The sequence below is a fragment of the Vigna umbellata genome, chromosome 7 (assembly GCF_029865625.1).
Source record: "Vigna umbellata cultivar VRB3 chromosome 7, Vumbellata_1.0, whole genome shotgun sequence".
NCBI lineage: Eukaryota > Viridiplantae > Streptophyta > Magnoliopsida > Fabales > Fabaceae > Vigna > Vigna umbellata.
In genome coordinates this window covers 11,803,389-11,823,955 of record NC_142171.1, presented here as the reverse complement: position 1 = coordinate 11,823,955, position 20,567 = coordinate 11,803,389, and the positions used below count along the sequence as shown (strand labels likewise).

The window sequence follows — 20,567 nt, the reverse complement described above, 5'->3', positions numbered from 1 at the left end:
TTCAATAATGTAGGCTAATCCTTTACTCATTAATTATCCTAAATTAGGCCAATCCATTCATTTACGTAGATCGAGTTAATTTACAAAACTTTTAGTTTATTAAAAAATATATTATATTAAGTTAACTCACTTTTTTAACTATTATGGTGAATGTAATAATTTTTTAATTACGAATTTTCGGTAATGTGCCTTAACGCTTTTTCTTCTTGTAAGATATATAACCATTTTTTAACTATTATTTGATACGTTTAGGACTGAAACCTCAATGAAAAAAAAAAGTTATAAAAAACAGAAAAAACTGATAAGCAAAATTGCAAATGGTATTTTTCCAAATAGTTCAAGGTAAAAGATGATCATTACTTACATTTATATGCTATAATATAAGAATTAAACTTTTCCTAATTCACTAGAGGTTAATCATTTAACAAAATAGTTTAAGTTGAACTCATGATTGTTCCTACTTCAATGTTTTAACAAAATAGTATGGAATTTGGGTTTTCTCCCCAGACAAAAAATATCATGATAACAATATAGACTACACATAACTGGTCAAAATCTTTTTTATTTTTCCGGTGCAACATATTCTCATGTACATATCAATGAAAATTGATGATGGTTTTCTAGCTCGGGTTTATTTACTGCATCATAGTTATTACATAAATAAACGAGGAACTAGAAATGTCAATTTTACATAAATCAGATAGCTGCAGATTAAGTTTTGAGGTGTCTAAGAACTCTTGTCAGCAGCTTTTACCAAGGAGGTGAAGTTCAACCTGAAAATAATCAGTCAACATGAACAGAGAGAATTAAACACTTGAACAAAAATAAGTTTAAAGTAAAAGTAGGAATATGATTAATAATGGAATATACCTGATAAGAGGCTTCTTCAGCGGTGCAGGTGCAGGAGGCACAGTTAACAATGGTGCTGTTAGCTCAGCAGACTTTTGCAAAAAGGAAGAGATAAAAAGAATAGTCAGAACCAAATGCTACTGCATGGTAAAATAACTTTGATATTTTCATAAACATGCTATGCCACTGTAATGACTCATCTAAATTCATAAAAGAACCTATCAGATTCATGTGACATGTATCATATAACCTACATGGACTCCAGATAACCTCATCAAACATTTGTGTATATACTCGTACTACATAACATTGAACAAAAAATGAAAGCAAAGTCGCTCTACAACAGTCATATAAAAGTACAACAACCAACGGCAGGAACTAGACATAGTGCATGCAGCTGTACTACAGAAGGCGGAATATGAAAAAAAGTCTAAAAAATTGCAGCTACTATGCACATTGGACTGAGTTTTGAGCAACTTCAGTACAGGAAATGGAAAGCAAATTAGGGAAGACTGGCATTTACTATTTACAAATGCTGCATGTTCAAATGAAAAATCTAGCAATTTTTTTTTAGAATTTAAGGTATAAAAAGAGGCCAACCTCAAGCTCCTCCAAGCCCTCATTGGAGCATAAACTAGTAGAGCAAGTAGTTTCCATATAAACAACTGGCTCTTCTGCCACTGCAGGCTTTAAGGCTAAAGATTCAGTAATGTTTTCCAAGCTCCCAGCAGTATCTTTGACTTGAGTTCTATACTGAGTGTCATCTTCAAGCTCTTCAGGTTCTTCTGGAAAGGCTTGATGTGCATCATATGGCCCTGACATAATCTTTTCAATGGCTAGTTTTTCTTCTTCTTTAGAACTGGATATATCAGTAGCAGCAAGTATAGGGTTCACTGGTTGGTTGCTTGCCACAGATCCATTGGTCCCACTATCCCCAGGAGGAATCTCCCCTGGAGATGTCAGACAAAGTTTCTTGCTCTTTTGACCGTCACTACTATTGACTTCTGATTCATCCCATTTAATAGGAGTCATATCTTCATTAACTTCCCTGCTAGGGGGAGGTAAAGATACAGGGGACTTGGAATTCTTTGAACTATTATCCATGTCGTCCTCTGATCTCCTTCTCTTTTTCACATCATCCGCTCCAACAGCAACTCCTTTACCTCCTTGAGATTTTTCGGCTTGACCGTGACCAGAAGCCCTTAATTTAGAACTTTGTTTATTTTCAGCAGTTACTTTGGATGGGCCTGAAGGCCGGACACCACCAGGGAATATGTAGGCAGGTATGTTCCGGCGTTTCACATGGGACACATGAATATCCATTCCAGGTTTCCATAGTGTGTAAGCATTGACAGAATGCTTGAATTCTTCAACAGTTAGCCTTATATCAAACTGTTCACCTTCATTCACTGGAACTCCTTGCTTACGCTGCAGACCCATGAAGTAACAGTGATGAAAAGGTCTAGACTTGTCAGAGAATTCACCAGGATGTGGATGACATTGAAGCATGCCATAAGTGTGCCTCTCAATCTAGAAGTTTTAAGAACAGCCCAATTAGTTGTATATGAATAGGAAACAGACTATACACAGTTGTATGCAACCCCTTGAGTAGAAGACAATGTTACTTAACAGTGTCATACCTTCAATGTTAATTGGCGGAGACGAGACTCAACCCAGCCTTTCCATTGTCTAAGGTCATCTGCATTCTCTGCAGTTATATCTATCTGTAGATAGTTCTTGTAAGATTCAAAAAAGGGATAAGGCTCAAAAAGAGCATTCCAATCAGCCTTGCTAGCCTCCATAGCCTACCATTACCAGAAACATGAAACTTATTAGAGCCAAATACCATCATAAACAAACAAAAATATAATAAATAAAAAAATTATATTTAACAAAAATCAAAGCCCAAACATATTGATCCACAAGATACTGTTGCTTCCCCAGTAACGACATTCATTACATTTAAGAAAACTTCCACCAACCAACCAACTTCCAATCCTTATCCCATCTAAAAAGGATCAATAACCACTCCTTTTGCTAAAACTTGAACATTGATAAAGAAATATAAACATATCCATTACCTATAAATAAAAAGTATAGGCAAACTTCCTAAACAATATCTAGCATAACAGTCCCACTGCCAAATCATCTGATCATGGAAAATCTAACATGAAGGCCCTATATGTCAAACCATATTGGGGCAATGGTGAAGTTCCTCTTACAGTTAATGGGATGAAACAGGTGAAAAATAACTTTGGACAAAATTTATTTCGATTTCCAAACTTTATGTTTGTATATACTGAACTAGACTGCTTGGCTGAGATTTTTACAGAACCTTCAAAGAAAACATTCTTAAAATCATGAAACCATACCTCACATATTTCACTCCCCCTCTGAAACTCATCTGACATAACACGTAATGTACTTGATGTAACATTGTAAGTAGAATTCATGCAAGGATAAGCAGGAGTAATTATAGGCATTAAATGATATCTATCCTTGGGATTTCTTCTAGGATCCCAAACAGGTAGTCCAAGAGATCCTTCTTCAATAGCACAGAGCATGACTGGATTTGGCCATCGCCATTGAGTATACACCCGAAAGAACCGAGACACTAACATATTAGGTAGTGCATTAGGATACAACTGGCATATTCGAGCAACAAGCAATGCCAGATTTATACCACCAAGAAAACCAGCAACCTGCCCAAGAAATAGCAAAAGGACGAATAGGAAAATCAGCAGTGTGTCAAAAATATAGTGAAAAAAATTTAGAATAGCAAACAAGCCATCCTGTGTAATAATGTTATACATTTGAATAAACACCACGACGCTTTGCCCAAAACCTCATGCATCTCAATGTTGTGCGAAAGGTCTGCATTTCAGAAAAAGAATACAATCAGTATGATAATAATGCCATAGAAAAGATGAACACAAAAATCTATGGAAGTACAAACTTCATATCCACCACCTGAATATTTGGAACCAATCGCAGGACCTGATCAGTTACTCTACAACCATTAAGACTAAGAACAGTTTGTTCATCAACATTTTGTAATATTGACTCCTGTGATATATCTAAGTCCTGCACACACAAAAAAAAAAAACATTATTACTAAATGGTTAACTAAAGGTAAGATACAATTAACACTCAAGATTCATAAAGCCTAAACAAAACACATATGGGGAAAGGAGATGTATCCACATCTGAAGAAGTTTAATTTTCAAAGGAACTAAGGGGCATTTAGTTTTAGAAAAAAAAAAAAATCATTTTCTATTTCCTGTTTTTAAAAGTCCGCATAGGACATTGTGAAAAAAGAAAATAAAATTGCTTTCACTATTTCCTCAAACTTTTGAAAACAGGAAACAAAGTGAAAACAGGGTAGCATTTTTGTAATTAAAAGTAAAAAGCCTAAACAGGAAATGTTTTCTGCAAGTAAACAGCCCTTAAGGGTATATTTTTGTCTGCTTTTGAAATATGTTTTAATTTCAAAAACAAAAGCAAACAAAAAACAATTAGAAGAGTAGTTTCTAAAAATTATTCTCAAAACTAATATTTCTATCTTCAGTTTTTAAAATAATAAATAAATAAATCATAATGTCTATAAGTTGTTTTGGCCTTTTACTTCCAGCTTTCTATGACCCTCGTGATCCTTGCACCCTCAGATCTTTCTCTGAATTATAGATTTTAAAAGTTGTTTTAGCTTTTAAAAACTGAAAAACAAAAACAACAATCAAGGTACACCTAAATGTTCTATTATAGAGCCCAAAAATAAGCTGCTTCTCTAATACCAATCACTTGTGAAATATCTACTATAATCAAGTAAAGGTTCAGGGAGAAACGGAGGATACTATCAAAATGATATTTAAAACACCGGGACTCTCATATTTTGTGATCTTCTTCGATACAGAATGCTTTCAAATTGTCTAAAATTCTGGGAAGGAGATATGGAGAGAAAACATATAAAGGAACAACAATTGTACATAAAACAATGTTATTTGTTTTTGCATAATATATAGATCACTTACTTCAGGAATAACCCACAAAGCTAATCTTGCATACAAGAGATCAACTGAAACACCATTAAACTTGAATTTCATCACAGGGACGTGAGCATCGGGCACAGGGTGCAATTCTGTTACTTCTTGCATCTCAGATAGCATTTTCCTCAGCTCACCAAAGAAGTCTTCCTGAGTCCAATTTAATAACAACTTTAGCTGATACAAGATATGACCTGGAAAAATTTCATGTACACAATAAAATGGCAAGAATTACAGACATCTCTGGTTGCATGTCTAGGTCCCACACAAAGAGTATCTATGTCAGCTCCAGGGCCATGCACCTACAGAATTTGGGAGGGAAATTTCAGTAAAACAAAAGTCACAAACAAAAAATGTTTCAATATATTGGATTGCATAGCCTTTGAACTAAGTTTTGGTCCTAATTTTCATTGTTTCTCCTTACAACCCAGTACATTCTGCTTCAGGGATGGATTATATTTGCCCCCACAACCTCAGCAATTTTTCTCCTTACAACCCAATACACATTACCAACGTTTCAGAAACTAGCTGAAAAAATTCTCAATGGAACTGTGATGAAGTGTATGTTTGCTGGTGTGGCATCTTTGGCAGGCATGTAATGCTAGAGACTTAGAATGAAAACAACTCTATCTTGTCTGTGACAGATTCTTGTTTTCACGTCATCGTAGTCAAAGGTAGTTGTTTTCTCTCAAAAGTTTATATGCAACATAAAAAATAATGATTGTGAAATATATAGTTTCATGTTCCTTCAATTCACAGTCTCAGATAATTTTTCTAGACAAGCTTTCTCCAGCAGGATGCTTGGATACAATAAAAATGCAACGCAGAAAGAGTACATTGTGTTTACGCACTAATTAAAGAGACAGGAAGATAAGAATAGCTCCATACCCCTAACCGATAAGAGCCGAAGGTGAAAATCTTGGCATTTGCTTCTTGAACCAGTTGTTCATTAAACCCCTTTCCTCGGCTGATGTTCTTGACCCAAATCTTCACAATCTAATTTATGTCACAAGGGCACAATCAAAACAAAAATACTCACAAGGATGTCCACTACATTTCCAAGTACTTTTCTTTTTTGGGTGGACAAAAGTTAATGAAAAAAAAAATGCATTAAACACAAAAAACAAAATTCAACCTGGTCCAGCCTGCCAAGAACTTCTTCCCTACCCACAGCCTCTTCCTGACTCTCGTACAATCCAACACCTTGCAAGTACTGAACACCCAGAATCCATATTCAGCATTAAGTCACACTCCACAAGCTCCAAAGCATACATATATGAATTAAAAATAAGTGCAAACAGAACCTTCTCAAGTTCACGCGTCTTGATCAAATCATCCTCACTTGGTCCAGCCAATGAAATAGGCTCAGTTATGCCTAATCTTTGTTGCCCATTATTCTGATCGCTCAAGCCAGGGATCCCCATGAACAAACAGGGACAGTTTTTTTTTCCCTTTTTTTTTTTACTTTTAATAATATCTTTTTGTTTCAACGATAGGGAGAGCAGCTGTGAGAGTTATCAGATATTGATGATATTTTTCAATTTTTTCCCAACAAAATCAAATAAAACAAGATGATAGAACTAGAAGAGGAAAAAATTAAAAAAGAAAAAGAAAAAACACTATAGCAACGCTGTGTTAATTGTTGATTGTACACTATTTGGGGGAAATGTTCAAAGCCATGAACTTTGACCACAAAAACACGAAATAATAAAAGGGAAAGAAATTACAAAGCCACCCAAAAGCATTTCATTGCAAACGATAACCTAGACAGAGTACAAAGCTTCTACGGGACTTCAAATTTTGAAACCCTAAAGTACTAAATAAGAACCTAGCAATCGCGAGACCCAGATGAATCAGAACTGAAAAGGCTTCATCTTGATGAATTCTTGAGGGTGCACCACTTCCACCGGAGTCGAATTGAACCTCAAAACCTTCAATTGCAGAATATATATTGAATTATTACATATTTGATCATATAAATTAAAAAAGAATACATTTCAAAAAGATTAAAAAAATATCTGTACACAGGGAGAAATGCTTACAGATAGAAGGAGAAAGTCTGGATGTGGTTTGGGTAACAGCTTGTTGATGAACCACTTTGGACAATGACGAAGATACACGACAAATAAACCAATTCTACTAAGGCTTGTGTTGCTTGCAGTGTTATATATATAATATCATACAGTAAAACATTTTCTCTGTAAAAGAAATATTTTTCCCTTTTACATAAAAAATATTTAATTTAGAATTTCTGTTTTTAAAGATTATTTAAGGTTCAGTCAAAGAAATAGTATGCTTTCTATCTTTATAACTCGATTTTCTAATTTAGAAATACTATGATTTTAATTTTCCAAACATCAACTAAATAAAATTTTATTTTTATTATCTCAACCATTTATAAAACCAAAAATATACGTTTCAAAATTTTAAACAAAGTAATAAGCAGACCAGAATGACTAAAATTAAACTTTACAACTCAAACATTTTATAGATACGATAACATATTTTACATTATGCAGTATAATTTGTGAAGATAAAAGAAAATAAAAAGAGTATATATTGCTCTATTACTAGTATACTTTTTTCCACTTTCAATATTTTAGAAAAAAATTGGAAAATAAAAAATAATTAGAAATATGAGTTTTCAAATTTTTATTTATTTATACTTATTTCCTCTTTTTTATGTATATTTTTTTTCATTTTTACTTTTAAATAACTGTGATTTTAAATTAAAATAATTACTCTATCAATTTTATCTTTTGAATATTTTTTAAACTTTAATATTTTTTTATTTAACTGTTTTTTTTAATTTAACATTTTTTAAATTTTAAAATAATTATTTATAATAAAATTATGAAAATTATTTACATTTTATTTTTTATAATTATAGTAATAATAATTTTTTATTTTTGTCATTATAAAAAAAGGTAAACACATGTATGCATGTGTTTTTATTAATTTATATTTAATGTAAATTGATAAACATTCCTTAATTCGTTGTAAATTAAAAGATATATTAATTTCTCTAATGGTAAAAAAAATATGATAAATTTTATATTTATTCCTTTCTTAATTCACCTTCATTTACCATGTATCTCCCTTTGAGATAAATGTAAGATCCATGTTTCGTTATACATATCAAATTTTTTTCTCTCTTTTTTTCTGTATAACTTTTTTATTTTATGTAGTCCTTAATTTGTAGGAATGTAATAAGTGGGTCAATTTAATCTTCAAGGTATAGTATATAACATAAGTAATGCTTAAAATAATCAATTTGACAAAATATATAATTTTTAAAATTATATTTTATCAATAAATTTATTAGTAATTCTTAAAATTTGTTTGGTTTAATATCTATATTGGTTTTTATTTTCATCACTTTTGTTCAAATTAGTTTTTGACTTTTCTGGACATTCAAAGTTGTCTCAATTTTTGTAATTTTTATTCAATCTAGTATTTTTCTCTAAAGGCATGTAAACATGAGCCAACACTAAATGATGTGGTCATCTAAATATTATTGTTGAATTGATTATTGTCTTAGATTTTTAAATTAATCAATGTAAATTTTCGATTAATTTGTGAACACTCTCACTTTTAACCAAAGTAAGTTCTCAATTAAAAGCACAATAATCATAATAAATTTAACCAAAGTACATTCTCAATTAAATATTATTAACCTTAATCATGTCTATTCTTTTATTTCTTTACCAAGTAAAAAGCTAATCAACCAAAATACATTTTTGATTAATTCTTGTTAAAGTTTTCATATTTAATTAAAGTACATTCTCAGTTATTGGTAAAAACTCATTCAATCACATGAGAGTTTTTAACTTTAATTAATTAAAGTAAATTATCAATTAAAATTAAAAACCCTTGAACTCATATGATTGATATGTTATATAGATTTAATACCATGTAAATGTGCTACAACATAAACATCTTTACTTTTAATTTATTAAGAGAGAAAAGGCATAGAAAAATATAAATTACAACAATAATAAAAAAGAACAAACCAATTATTGCATTCTAACCTCAAAATCCATTAAGAAATTATAGCAAAATAAACTTGAAAACTTAGTACAACATATATATAAAAATAACGTACAAATAGAAGAAGAGAGGATGAAGAACGTGATGGAGATGACGAAATTAAGTCCTTCTAAGGATTTCTAAGCACCCATAGTGTGTTTCCTAAGTTTCTTTATATAAAAATTAGACTAAACTTTGTTTTAGGTTTTTTTGTTGTTGTAATCCTCTCTTTCTGATAACGTAATATCTTCTAATTATCTTCTAAATAATTCAATATCTTCAAGATATATTTGATTGTTTTGGAGATCTAAAAATCTTTGAAAAGATCTTTGTTAGATTCAAAAAGATTTGACAAATATTACTTTTTTATATTTACTGATATAGTTAAATGAGATAATTATTTAAAAATATCAAATAAAATATTCAAATATATATTTTCCCAAAATTATCTTTTATCATAAATATTTGGGTTAAATATGTTTTTAGTCCCTGAACTATCAAGCGATTTTGGTTTTAGTCCCTACTTAGAACTTTGATGGTTTTTAATCTTTATTGTTTTGAAACTCTGAGTAATAGTCCTTAAAATTGGACGGTGTTAAGTTTCAGTGGATGTGGCAAACGGCGTTGCCACGTGATCACTGATATGCTTTATTCTCTGTCTGCCACGTGGGATGTTTAAGTGTTTGAACTGAGATTAAGTTAGTTAACCACTTAGTCATCTTTTATAAATCAGATTTGAAGAAGTTGGGTTCTTCTTCGTGACCGTGAGGACCGCCGCACGCTCGGTCTTGTACTCCTCCGCGGCGAGGAGGTCATCTCCATGACCGTCGAGGGACCACCTCCGCCGGAAGAGTCCCGCTCAAAGGTCGTCGGTGCCGCCGCACTCGTCGACCCCGGCATCGGTCGTGTTGCCGGAAGAGGCATTCCTCCCGCTCCCGTTGTCCAGGCCCAGCCTGGTCTCGCCGGCCCAGTTCGCGGCGTTGGCGGCCCTGCCCCGGGCATGATGCAGCCGCAGATCTCGCGTCCACCGCAGCTCAATGCGCCGCCGTATCCTGGCGGTCCGCCGGTTATGCGTCCACCGGGGCAGATGCCAGGGCAATTCGCTCCTCCCCCCATGGCCAGGGGTCCGCCTCCTTCGATGCCACCCGGACAATTTGTTCCTCCAAGACCTGGTGGCGGTCCACCTCAGTTCTCCGTTCCTCCCCCGCAGTTTGGACAGCGCCCCATGGGACCTCCTCCTCCGGGATAGATGGTGAGAGGACCTCCGGCTCCTCCGCGCCCTGGTATGCCTGCGCCTCCTCCACCTCGCCCCGGCATGCCCCCACCACCTGGCAGCGGTGTTCCGGTGTTTGGTCCTCCTCGACCTGGCATGCCTCCTCCCCCAAACCCTTCAAACCAACAACAGTAACGAGATAATGGATTGGTAGGTTGTATCTGATGTGTTACTCATTCCCGTCTTTTAGATTTTGGTGAGACCGAGTGCCTCTGTATTTGTGCTTGAGTTTGCATTTGAAAAATTTACTGTGAAAACTGATTTATGCCTGGTCGAGTTTACTGTAATAGTAAGTTTGATGTAAGATCTAATTTTTGTCTTTCTCATTCCTCTCTTTTAGATTTTGGTGAGACTGAGTGCCTCTGTATTTGTGCTTGAGTTTGCGTTTGAAAAATGTTCAAACTGATTTATGTCTGGTCGAGTTTACTGTAACAGCAACCAGCTGCAGCCACGAAGAAGAACCCAACTTCTTCAAATCTGATTTATAAAAGATCACGAAGTGGTTAACTAACTTAATCTCAGTCCAAACACTTAAACATCCAACGTGGCAGACAGAGAATAGAGCATATCAGTGATCACGTGGCAACGCCGTTTGCCACATCCACTGAAACTTAACACCGTCCAATTTTAAGGACTATTACTCAGAGTTTCAAAACAATAAGGACTAAAAACCATCAAAGTTCTGAGTAGGGACTAAAACCAAAATCGCTTGATAGTTCAGGGACTAAAAACATATTTAACCCTAAATATTTATCATTTATCAAAGCCCTTTTTGTAGAAAAAATAGAAAAAAAACTACAAGGTTCAATTTTTGTTGTTTATTCCCCTTCTTCCTGGTTTAGCTAAATTTCTTCACTTGTTCCTGTTGTAAAAGATGGTGACAAAATCACAAGTAGTATTTCCTGAGACGTGTAGAGTCACTGTCCTTAAGGACTTATCCGCGGTGTATTGCACAAGTCTCCCATGATACAACAGGAACTTCCCATAATATCTCTGAGGATCTTAGAACTAGCAAGGATCTCTAAAAAAAAGTATAAAATAAACCTAGAATAATTTTAGAAGTGGAAAAGAAGAAAGGAGAAGGAGAGAAGACTGCTTTTTGTGTATATTAGGAATGGGGAAAAGCTCTCTATTTATAGAGGTAGAAAAGAATAAAATCAATAAAAGACAATAAAAGCCATTAAATATTTTACCGTTGGGGCACTTAATAAAATGAATTTAAACGTTATTGGCAATTAAAGTTTTGACCGTTGCAATTCAACGTTTTCTTTTGCAATAATCTAACATTATTATTATTACAACAATCCCCCACTTCTCTCTAAGATTTCTTTCTCTTTGCTCATTTAATTGGAAAATCAAAATTGTACTTCAATTTGGACTAATTAGTTTCTCTATTCACGTAAATTGAATTTCAACCTTTGTATTTTGGTCTTTTATGTTATATGTTGCATATAAGTATTCTTATACTTGCATGTGACTTTTTAGTCATGTATACGAGTTTCTACTTATTAGTGATAATAACAGTATATCCTAGTTGTTCTTGTGATGTTTCTATTTATAGATATAGCATCCTACAAGTTGAGAGGAGCTTCTCTGGTTAGAGTTTTGTGAGCCCTTAGGTCAATAAGGGAAGCTAGTTGTTTTTTGTGTGCATGAGTAATTCGATGAACTGCATGGTGTTGCTTTAATATAGTTTAGGATGAAATTTGATTGTTTCTGATAAATTTGGTATGTTTTGAATGGTTGTCATGTTTGAGTGTTTTGGTTGATTTTATGTTGTTTGAGGGAATTAGAATTTGAGCAATTGAACTAATTGGTAATTTCCCTAGTATTGAAAACTGATTTTAACCAAAGTACCAATAAGGGAATACCATATTGATCAATTGAACACATTTCATTTTCCCCAACCCACATAATTTCATCTGTGGGTGTTTGGTATAGCATTGAGAGGTGACAAACTAGTGATGATTGTCAACCTCGTTATGCAGGTCTTGGAGCATTTTAGCTTCAGGTTGTTTAGTGCAAGTTTATCTCGCTAAGCACTCTATTTTGCGAATGCCTTGACGTTGGGTTGTATAACACCATTGAACTTGACATTTTGCGAGAAGAATGATGTTAAACACCAAAAATGTCGTTGAACACCACATTTTGCAAAAGGTTTGGCTTTGATTGCCACTTTTGAGCACTATGTTGGATTTGTTTTTATCATTTGGTTGTTTAAAATAAATATGTGATGGAACTGATGTATGATTATAATATTGTTTACTATTAATTAAGATGATGGTTATGGTTGTGGACATGTTGTGGACATGTATGGCGATGGTGTTGAGAGAATTTCAAGGAGAAATTCTTTGTAGTGATGATCTTAATGTATGGAGTGACATTTGAAGGGTCACTAAGGAGGTATCTAAACTCTAATATTCATACTTAAGTAAAGGAGAATGAGTTATGTAGTGAGAGTCGTAGGAGGTCCTAGTCATGGGATAATTAGGTCATAGGCACAAAGAGGACTAACCTTGTAAGTAATAGGGTGATAACCCCTTTGTTTATGACTTTGTAGAGCATAAATACTACTATAAGTGTACGCCTACAGTGAAGTCCAATGTCAAAGGTATTTATCCAAATAATTGAACTGTTTGTGTGTACCTATATGATTTATTGTATTTAATCCATGTTTAACTTATATTTGATATGATTTAATTGTTTTATAATAACTTTTTTGCACGTTAACTTACCATGTCGTCTCTTTGGTGTTTTTTTTTTGTTTGTTTGTCTTTTTTGTGATAATCACTTCACGAGATAAGCTGATAAAGAATAGATTTTGATGTCCCTTTGGTAGAAAGTAGTAGAAAGTAGTGATAACATAGAATAATTTTGTTTGGTTTGTAATAGTTATTCTATATAGGAGTTTTTTAAAACTCTAAATCATCTTTAGTTATTTTATATAGATTTTATTTTTACAGTTATTTATTTTTTGACATAATTGTATTATATATATAGGTTAAATATGTTTTTCGTCCCTTAAGTATCACTGATTTTTGGTTTTAGTCCCTACTTAAAACTTTGATGGCTTTTAGTCCTCATAGTATTGAAACATGTAATATTAGTCCTTAAAAATGGACGGCGTCAACTTTTTGTTGATTTAGCAAACGACGAGGCCACGTCTTCTTCTTACGTATCTGCCACGTTGCTTCTTCGTCATCTCAATTGGGGGAAAGCTGGGTTCTTCTTCTTCGTCATCTCAGATTAACCAATTCACCGATCCCCTCAGGAATGGACCCAGAAAAATTATTTCCTGAAATTAACAAAATTGACAGGTTATGTGTCCCAGAAATCCAATTAGAAATTGATCCAGAAAGAGAGTTCTCAACAAGCTCCAACAAATACAAATGGGGTAAACCCCATAACCCCCCTGGTACAACCCTAGAAAGCTCCAACTGGTATTCATTTTCTCGGAGCAAACGAGGTTTCAACCAAAAACAGATCAACAAAATGCATTTTCACAACATATCAACAAGGTTCTCACCAAAACCAAGCCAACTCCAAAGACACCTCCAGGGCCATGGAAGCTACCTGTCATAGGAAACATACCCCATCTTGTTACAACAAATAAACTAAACCCTAAGCCGAACCCTTTTCAAACTCTTGCATTCCCCGAGACTGTCTGGGATCCTCCCGGAAAACGAATTGTAAATCAAAATCAGCTCCTCCAACACTCCTCCATCGCACAACCTTGTCGGAACCTCGCCGGAGAATCAATTAAAAGAAACGTCGAAACTCTGCAACTTTGAGTTTTCACCCAACCAACTGAACAACGACCCAGAGAAGGAGGTTTGTGAGCTTTGTCAAGTTTCCTAGAGATGGAGGAATGGGGCCTACAAGGCTGCACCCTGCTAGCCAGAAGAAGAACCCAACTTTGCTCCCAACTGAGATGACGAAGAAGCAACGTGGCAGATACTTAAGAAGAAGACATGGTCTCACCGTTTTCCAGATCAACAAAAAGTTAACCCCGTCCATTTTTAAGGACTAATATTACATGTTTCAATATTATGAGGACTAAAAGCCATCAAAGTTTTGAGTAGGGACTAAAACAAAAAATCAGTGATACTTAAGGGACGAAAAACATATTTAACCCTATATATATATATATATATATATATATATATATATATATATATTGGCAATATGTTTCGTTTTTATTTTATCAATTGTTGAAAATAAAATGTTACAACAAACATATTTAACCATTTTTGTTATATGTATATATATAATATAATAAATTAGAAATTTCGTAAAAAAAAACAAAAGAAACAAGTAGATTCATTAATTTCTAAGATTTTGTTTTTATAATTCTATTTTTCAAAACAAAAACTTAAAAATTAAAGAATCTTTCAATTCTTCTATCATAATAAAATAGGAACATTGTTATGATAATAGTCAAGTTCTCTATTATTGTTACAATAAATTCTTACTTTTTTCTTTTTATATTTATATATTTAATTTACTTAGTAAAGAATTCAATCTATGGGCTTGAAAGAGTAAAATATAATAGGTTAAGTTGATTTAGTTTAGCTATCAAACAATTGAATCTATGTGGTTGAAAGAGTAAAATAGAATAGGCAAAAGTTGATAAGGAAGAGTAATGAAGAGATTGATGTTTCATAGATTTGGGAGCAAACACAATCTCTCTCTTTGTGTTGAAGAAGACACATGCATGGACCAACCATCTTTCCAACAAACCTTTCACTTTCACACCAATCAAGGATTCTTCGACCGACTTACATTTTACTTGTCCTTGTTCTTGAACATTATACATTAAAAAAACTAATACATATTTTGCAGTATCTCTAGCTCTTATATAGAGTGATTACTAATTAACACTTTTTCTCTTAATATTCTTTTAAAACATTAATTATTTAAAATATATTAATGATAAAACGTCTTTACTGAAGAACGTTCTGTATAGCATTTACATTAAATTCATTAATTAAAGAAATATCTATAATATATTTTATTTAAAATTCATATATTTTATCATAACTATACATAATAATCATAGTAAATTTAATATATTGTATTGTTTACATTAGACCAAAATCACAGATTTTAAAAAATAAGAAGACAAAAAAAGCATAGAAATTGTAATTTTGTTTTGAATAAAAATGTAAAAGTAAATTTAATGTTTTAGAAACATAAAATATATTTAATATACATTTTCTTATAAGTATGAAAGTAAGTAAAAAAAAATATTTTGCAAAAAAGGATGTAAAATAATCCTCTTTCGGAATCATGATGAATTGAAAGATCCAACAAGATCCATTGAACTGATCCCAATGATGACTATCTTATGATGACTCCACCATCATAAAACTCACCTAACAGATAAAAACAACTCCCCAAACTTATATGGCTATAATTACACCATAATTACAAGGACAAAGATGCAATTACAACATTGAAATTGAATGAATTCAAATTACCTGTCACTTTTACAATCAATAGATTAAAATCAGACAAATAATAATCAACACCAAAAAGAAAAAAAAAGTCTTCTTGAAATGACCAATCACAAATCCACAATGTTACATTTCTCTACCCAACCCAACATCATGTCTTTGTCCTTCCGCAATTTGGGCAGCCAAATACTCCCAAAAACGCGTCCTTATCTGAGCTGTATAACCCCCATTTCTTCCCAAATATCAAAAGAATCCATCAATAATAGAATAATGTTCTAACTTCCATTTTTTTTTTCAGATAATTCTTCTTTTGCATGTGCATTCCACATAATCTCTATCACAAGTATATGTATCAATCATATGTGCAAGATTTTTTGAGAGAAACCGGCGAAGTGAGCTTCTTGGGATCCAAAGTGATGGAACATTTAATGGTTTTGTAGTACTTAGGCTTCACCAATTTCCCAAGAACATAAGCCCTTGATCGTAGCACGAATTTTAGGTTCAATGGCACAGGCACGGTGGGCATACCCGTTGTGCTACTTAGGCTAGCACCACTTCCATACAGAGGGATCTTGTTACCCATCACTGCTACACTCACCAACCTTTGGCTCCTCCTAGATTGATAAAACTTCTTCATCTACAATAACAACAACAAAAACCAGTTCCAACGTTAGAAAAAGTGAAACACCAGCATGGATGTGTTGTGTTGTTTGGTTTTTCATGAATCTTACATCGCCTGAAGCAATTACGATGTCTGAATAGTAGAGTTCCACGGGTGTGGCTGTGACATGGACCCCGAAAAACGTGCCTGTGTTTCGGTATGTGAATTTCAAAGTGGAATTCATTGTGATCATATCGGTGGTCACACCAGTTCCATCTGATCCAGCTTGTACCCTGAGATCATCAAACTTTATGCTCTGCAAAAATAGAAATCATCATTAGAGTAGACCCACTTCAGATTTCATCCTAATAACATCAAATTAATCCACACCCACTTCACTTTTCACTCCAAAAATGACATATCGAACTAGAACTTGGCCCACTTTCGATTTCGCTTTAAACACGCGAAATTGATCGACACACAGTTCATATTTCATTCTAAGATTGAAAAATTGACCAATGCCCACTACAGATTTCGTCCCAAAACTTCTAAATTGTTCATGAACAAGCTCGTATAAACCATTCTAAAATAATAAAAATCACTACGTACCAAGATCCAGTTTATTTTTCATTGTAAAGTTAAAAGATTGATCTGCTCCAGATTCATTCTAAAAACACGAAATCGATCAAGACCCACTTCATGTTTCAATCTAAAATTTTAAAATTATCCAGACTCAGTTAAGATTTCGTTCCAAAATTCAAAAACTGGAAAGACCCAGTTCATATTTCATCCTAAAATCGCGAAATTGACCACGACCCTCTTCATATTTCGTACTAAAATTGAAAAAGCATTTAAGCACCAGTTCATATTCCCCTCTAAAAATGAAAACTTGACAACGACGCATCTCAGACTCCATGCTGAAAACTCAAACCCGATCAAGACCCACCTCACCATCCACCCTGAAAAGCTCAAGCCAAGGATCAAAACCAAAAACAAAGAAGCAAAGACAGAACGGAAATAGACCTTGACGGAGATCTTGGGCTTCATGGGTCTACTAGCCCCCCAGAGGATGAGTGAGAAGAGGGAGAAGAGTAGCAGGAACCCAACAATAAAGGCGAGAAAGTAGCAGCGACGAGAGAGCCCATTGCGGCGATCATCACCTTGAAGAAGGCCTTCCTCTTCAATGACATCGATCTGCTTCCAGGGCTTGAGACTGTGGCTGTGATCCTTCTTGGAGAAGCGCGTGGAGGAGGATTGCCGCGAGTGGGGAGGAGAGGCAACGGGGCTCAGAACAGGGGTGGAATGAAACGATGTCGTGGCGGTCTTCTCGCCGTCGTGGGAGTCCCTGGACGGACTCTGGACGTAGTAGAGAGGGCGGCGAGGAGGGGAGCGCGTGGGGGAGGACGCGGCGAGGCTTGTTACCTCAGAGTCTGTTTTCGCGTGCATCTTCTTTCTATGTTCTTGTTGTTGCTGTTAGAAAATGAAAAAAATTGGAAGTGTTGTGTGTGTTTTGTTTATTGACTACTATGATTCGACTGAGATGATGAAGATCTTCTTCTGGGAAGGTTTCTTTTATCACTATTTTTTTTTTTGCAAATAATAAATGCCTAGATTAAAAAATTAAAAAATTATTAAAAGTTATGTGAGTATATTAAAAGTAATTATAACGGAAAAAAAATCAGCATTCTAATAAAAAAGACTAATTTTTTTTAAAAGAATACTGCTAAATACATCTTTCATCTTAAAGCAACGTTCTCTTAACTTTTTCTAGAGCTGTTTGTTATATTATTTCTATATATAAATAAGAATAATAATTAATTTATAACTGCTGAAAAAAAGACAGATGATTAAAAACAGTGTTTTTCTTAAATTTGTATTGATTAAATATTTCTAAACAGTAAAAGATTACTGTTTGGAACACCAGGGAGTAATATTTTGAGATAACCAATTAAAGAATGTAAAAAAAATATTGCGTAAAAATATACTTTATATAACTTTTTTAATACACTCATGTATGATTCTCAATGAAAAGGTAAGTTCTTCATAATTCTTTAATAGGCAGCACATGTTAATATTTTATAATATTAACTAAAAATTAAACATAAATATCATGAATTTTTAGCTGTTTCAATTAAAGAAACATTTTTTTTAATTCCACCTAATTTCAGAGACAATTTAATACTTTTGATTTTTAGAAGTAAAGATTTGTACAGTGGACGGAAGAATCTTAACAACTGGAGATTTGAAGGTGTTGAGTGTGACACAATTTGTATATTTCTAAAGTACAGCACCCAACAACTCTTTCCTCTCTCATCCGCAAATCAATTTTATTTAAGTTTTATTATTCTTTTCATCTTTATTTGTTTAACAGTTTATTTTTGTATTTTTAGGAATTATATTATAGCATACTCTATAATATTGTAGGAAATAAATAAAAAATTGTAAAAAAAATTAAAATTATTGTTTCGATATTTTAGGTCGACCACTTCCAATCTTCAAGTTCCTCATTATCAATGAGCTATCTGACAAAGTTTCTGATAAAAAACAATAAATGCGTAATTAATATAAAAATTATTACCTTACTTACATTTTAATTTAAAGTTTCTGTAATGATTTTTTCATCATTATTAGCCTAGTTATGACCAAAATATAATTAATCACAATTAAGTCTTTAATCATAATGATTTGTGAAGTTAATCAATTTTATCTTGATCGGTTGGTTGTTATGGCATCAATGCACTTTAATTGTTCAGTTTGGTTTAGAAAATTTCACTTGTTTTATTGACTAAAGGGTTAATCGACAAGTTAAAGTTGATCGGATGATCAGGAGTTTAGTTTTTATTTTTCTCAATATGTACATTTGTGGTTACACTATTGATCGAATTCAAACTTTGCACGGTTAATCTCTAATTAGCGTGCGAAAAATCGAATGATAATGCTGATGACGATAACGCATCATCGGTGTATCCTCAATTGTCCCTCAATTGTCCCTCCCAGAAGACTCCACAGAAGGATTGAAATTATTACCTTAAGCAATAAAACGAGCATTGAAACAGAGGCAACAAAAGAAAAATGTGAAAATGATAAGCCAGCTCCACCCCTATTTATAAAAGTGCATATATCATCCGTCTTGAAACCTCAACCACTATATATTTTCGCATCTAACGGTCCAAAACAATCCAACCCTTCACATATAAGCGTAAAGTTTGAAGTGTTCCAGTTGTCACCTTCCACGGTCATAATTCCACACGAGCGACCAACGTGGAAGTTGACACATAACATCAAACGGGCAAGGTATAAATCTCTTCACAACTTAGATAGTGTTTGGATTTAGGGGACCCATGTAGAGTGTATCCCTTATAATCAATTGTTAGACGAACGATCAATCATTCGATCAATAAAACAAATTAATTAAAAAACCATTTCGATTAAATGTTTAATCGCAATTAATTATGTTTGGATCATAATTAGATTGGTAGTAATAAAAAGTCTATTACAAAAATTATAAATAAATGTCTAAGGTAGAGTAATAGGTTATACATTGATTATCTTTGTTCTCAAAACCAAAATGATTTTGATATTAAAGAATTTTTAACCGGTATTCCAAATCTATACTAATAATCAATATTGATAAACATGAACTAAACTTGAAGATTGAAAATAATAAGTTGTCTATTTATGAAAAGAAGACTTAGTTCTCATGAACAATTATCAATATAAATTACTTAATAGAAGATACACGTAACTTTTAGTTTTAGAAGTACTAATATATGTTAAACACTTAACATTAGTCATTTGTTTAAGAAGTGAATAGTTAACTTGAGGAAATAGTGGAAAAGTAAACGAGTATCTTAATCAAATTCATATATAAATATTTAAATAATTTAGACTATTAATGTCATAATATTACATTGAAAGCAAATATTTTGTGATGACGAAGGACAATAAAAGTCAACCTAACATTAGTTTTCAGTTTTAAGATTAAAGAAACATTGATGGTTCATAAAGTTTTTCTTTTTCTTTTTACCTTGTCATTTTATAATATTCCCACCCAAACGCCCACGTTATTGTACTTTATAATCTGAGGGGTAGTAATGAAAAAATGTGAGAGAATTATAATTAAAAGATAGCAGGGTGAATGTTGGTGTTAAAGAACATGATGCTTTATTAAATGAGAAAAAAAATGTTAAATATATTAATAAATTAATTTAAGGGGAGCACATGGGAAGAAGAAAAAAATAATAAAAGTGGAAATAATTTAATAGTGAAGAGGAAGAAGACTGCAATTGGTGAACCGACACTGAGTTGCACATGTTAAA

The 20,567-nt window shown here is 33.1% G+C and overlaps 2 protein-coding genes and 1 pseudogene across 2 annotated transcripts; 1 reads left to right on the top strand and 2 right to left on the bottom strand.

Moving 5' to 3' along the window:
* Positions 1–546: 546 nt before the first annotated feature.
* LOC124820272 (nuclear poly(A) polymerase 1-like) lies at positions 547–7,073 on the bottom strand. The gene is made up of 13 exons (XM_047291936.2): positions 6,932–7,073; positions 6,194–6,820; positions 6,025–6,102; positions 5,778–5,885; positions 5,129–5,191; positions 4,878–5,039; positions 3,820–3,933; positions 3,661–3,723; positions 3,222–3,551; positions 2,490–2,654; positions 1,450–2,379; positions 871–941; positions 547–773 (listed from the first exon to the last, which is right to left on the bottom strand). Exons 2-13 carry the CDS (start codon positions 6,311–6,313, stop codon positions 728–730), a joined length of 2,250 nt encoding a protein of 749 aa, XP_047147892.2. The 5' UTR covers positions 6,314–6,820; positions 6,932–7,073; the 3' UTR covers positions 547–727.
* Positions 7,074–9,561: 2,488 nt separating this feature from the next.
* LOC148195136 (uncharacterized) lies at positions 9,562–10,341 on the top strand (annotated as a pseudogene).
* A 5,114-nt stretch (positions 10,342–15,455) lies between these two features.
* Positions 15,456–17,795, bottom strand: LOC124840758 (NDR1/HIN1-like protein 13). The gene is made up of 3 exons (XM_047316874.2): positions 17,272–17,795; positions 16,379–16,564; positions 15,456–16,284 (listed from the first exon to the last, which is right to left on the bottom strand). Exons 1-3 carry the CDS (start codon positions 17,692–17,694, stop codon positions 16,000–16,002), a joined length of 894 nt encoding a protein of 297 aa, XP_047172830.1. The 5' UTR covers positions 17,695–17,795; the 3' UTR covers positions 15,456–15,999.
* Between the last annotated feature and the right edge of the window lie 2,772 nt (positions 17,796–20,567).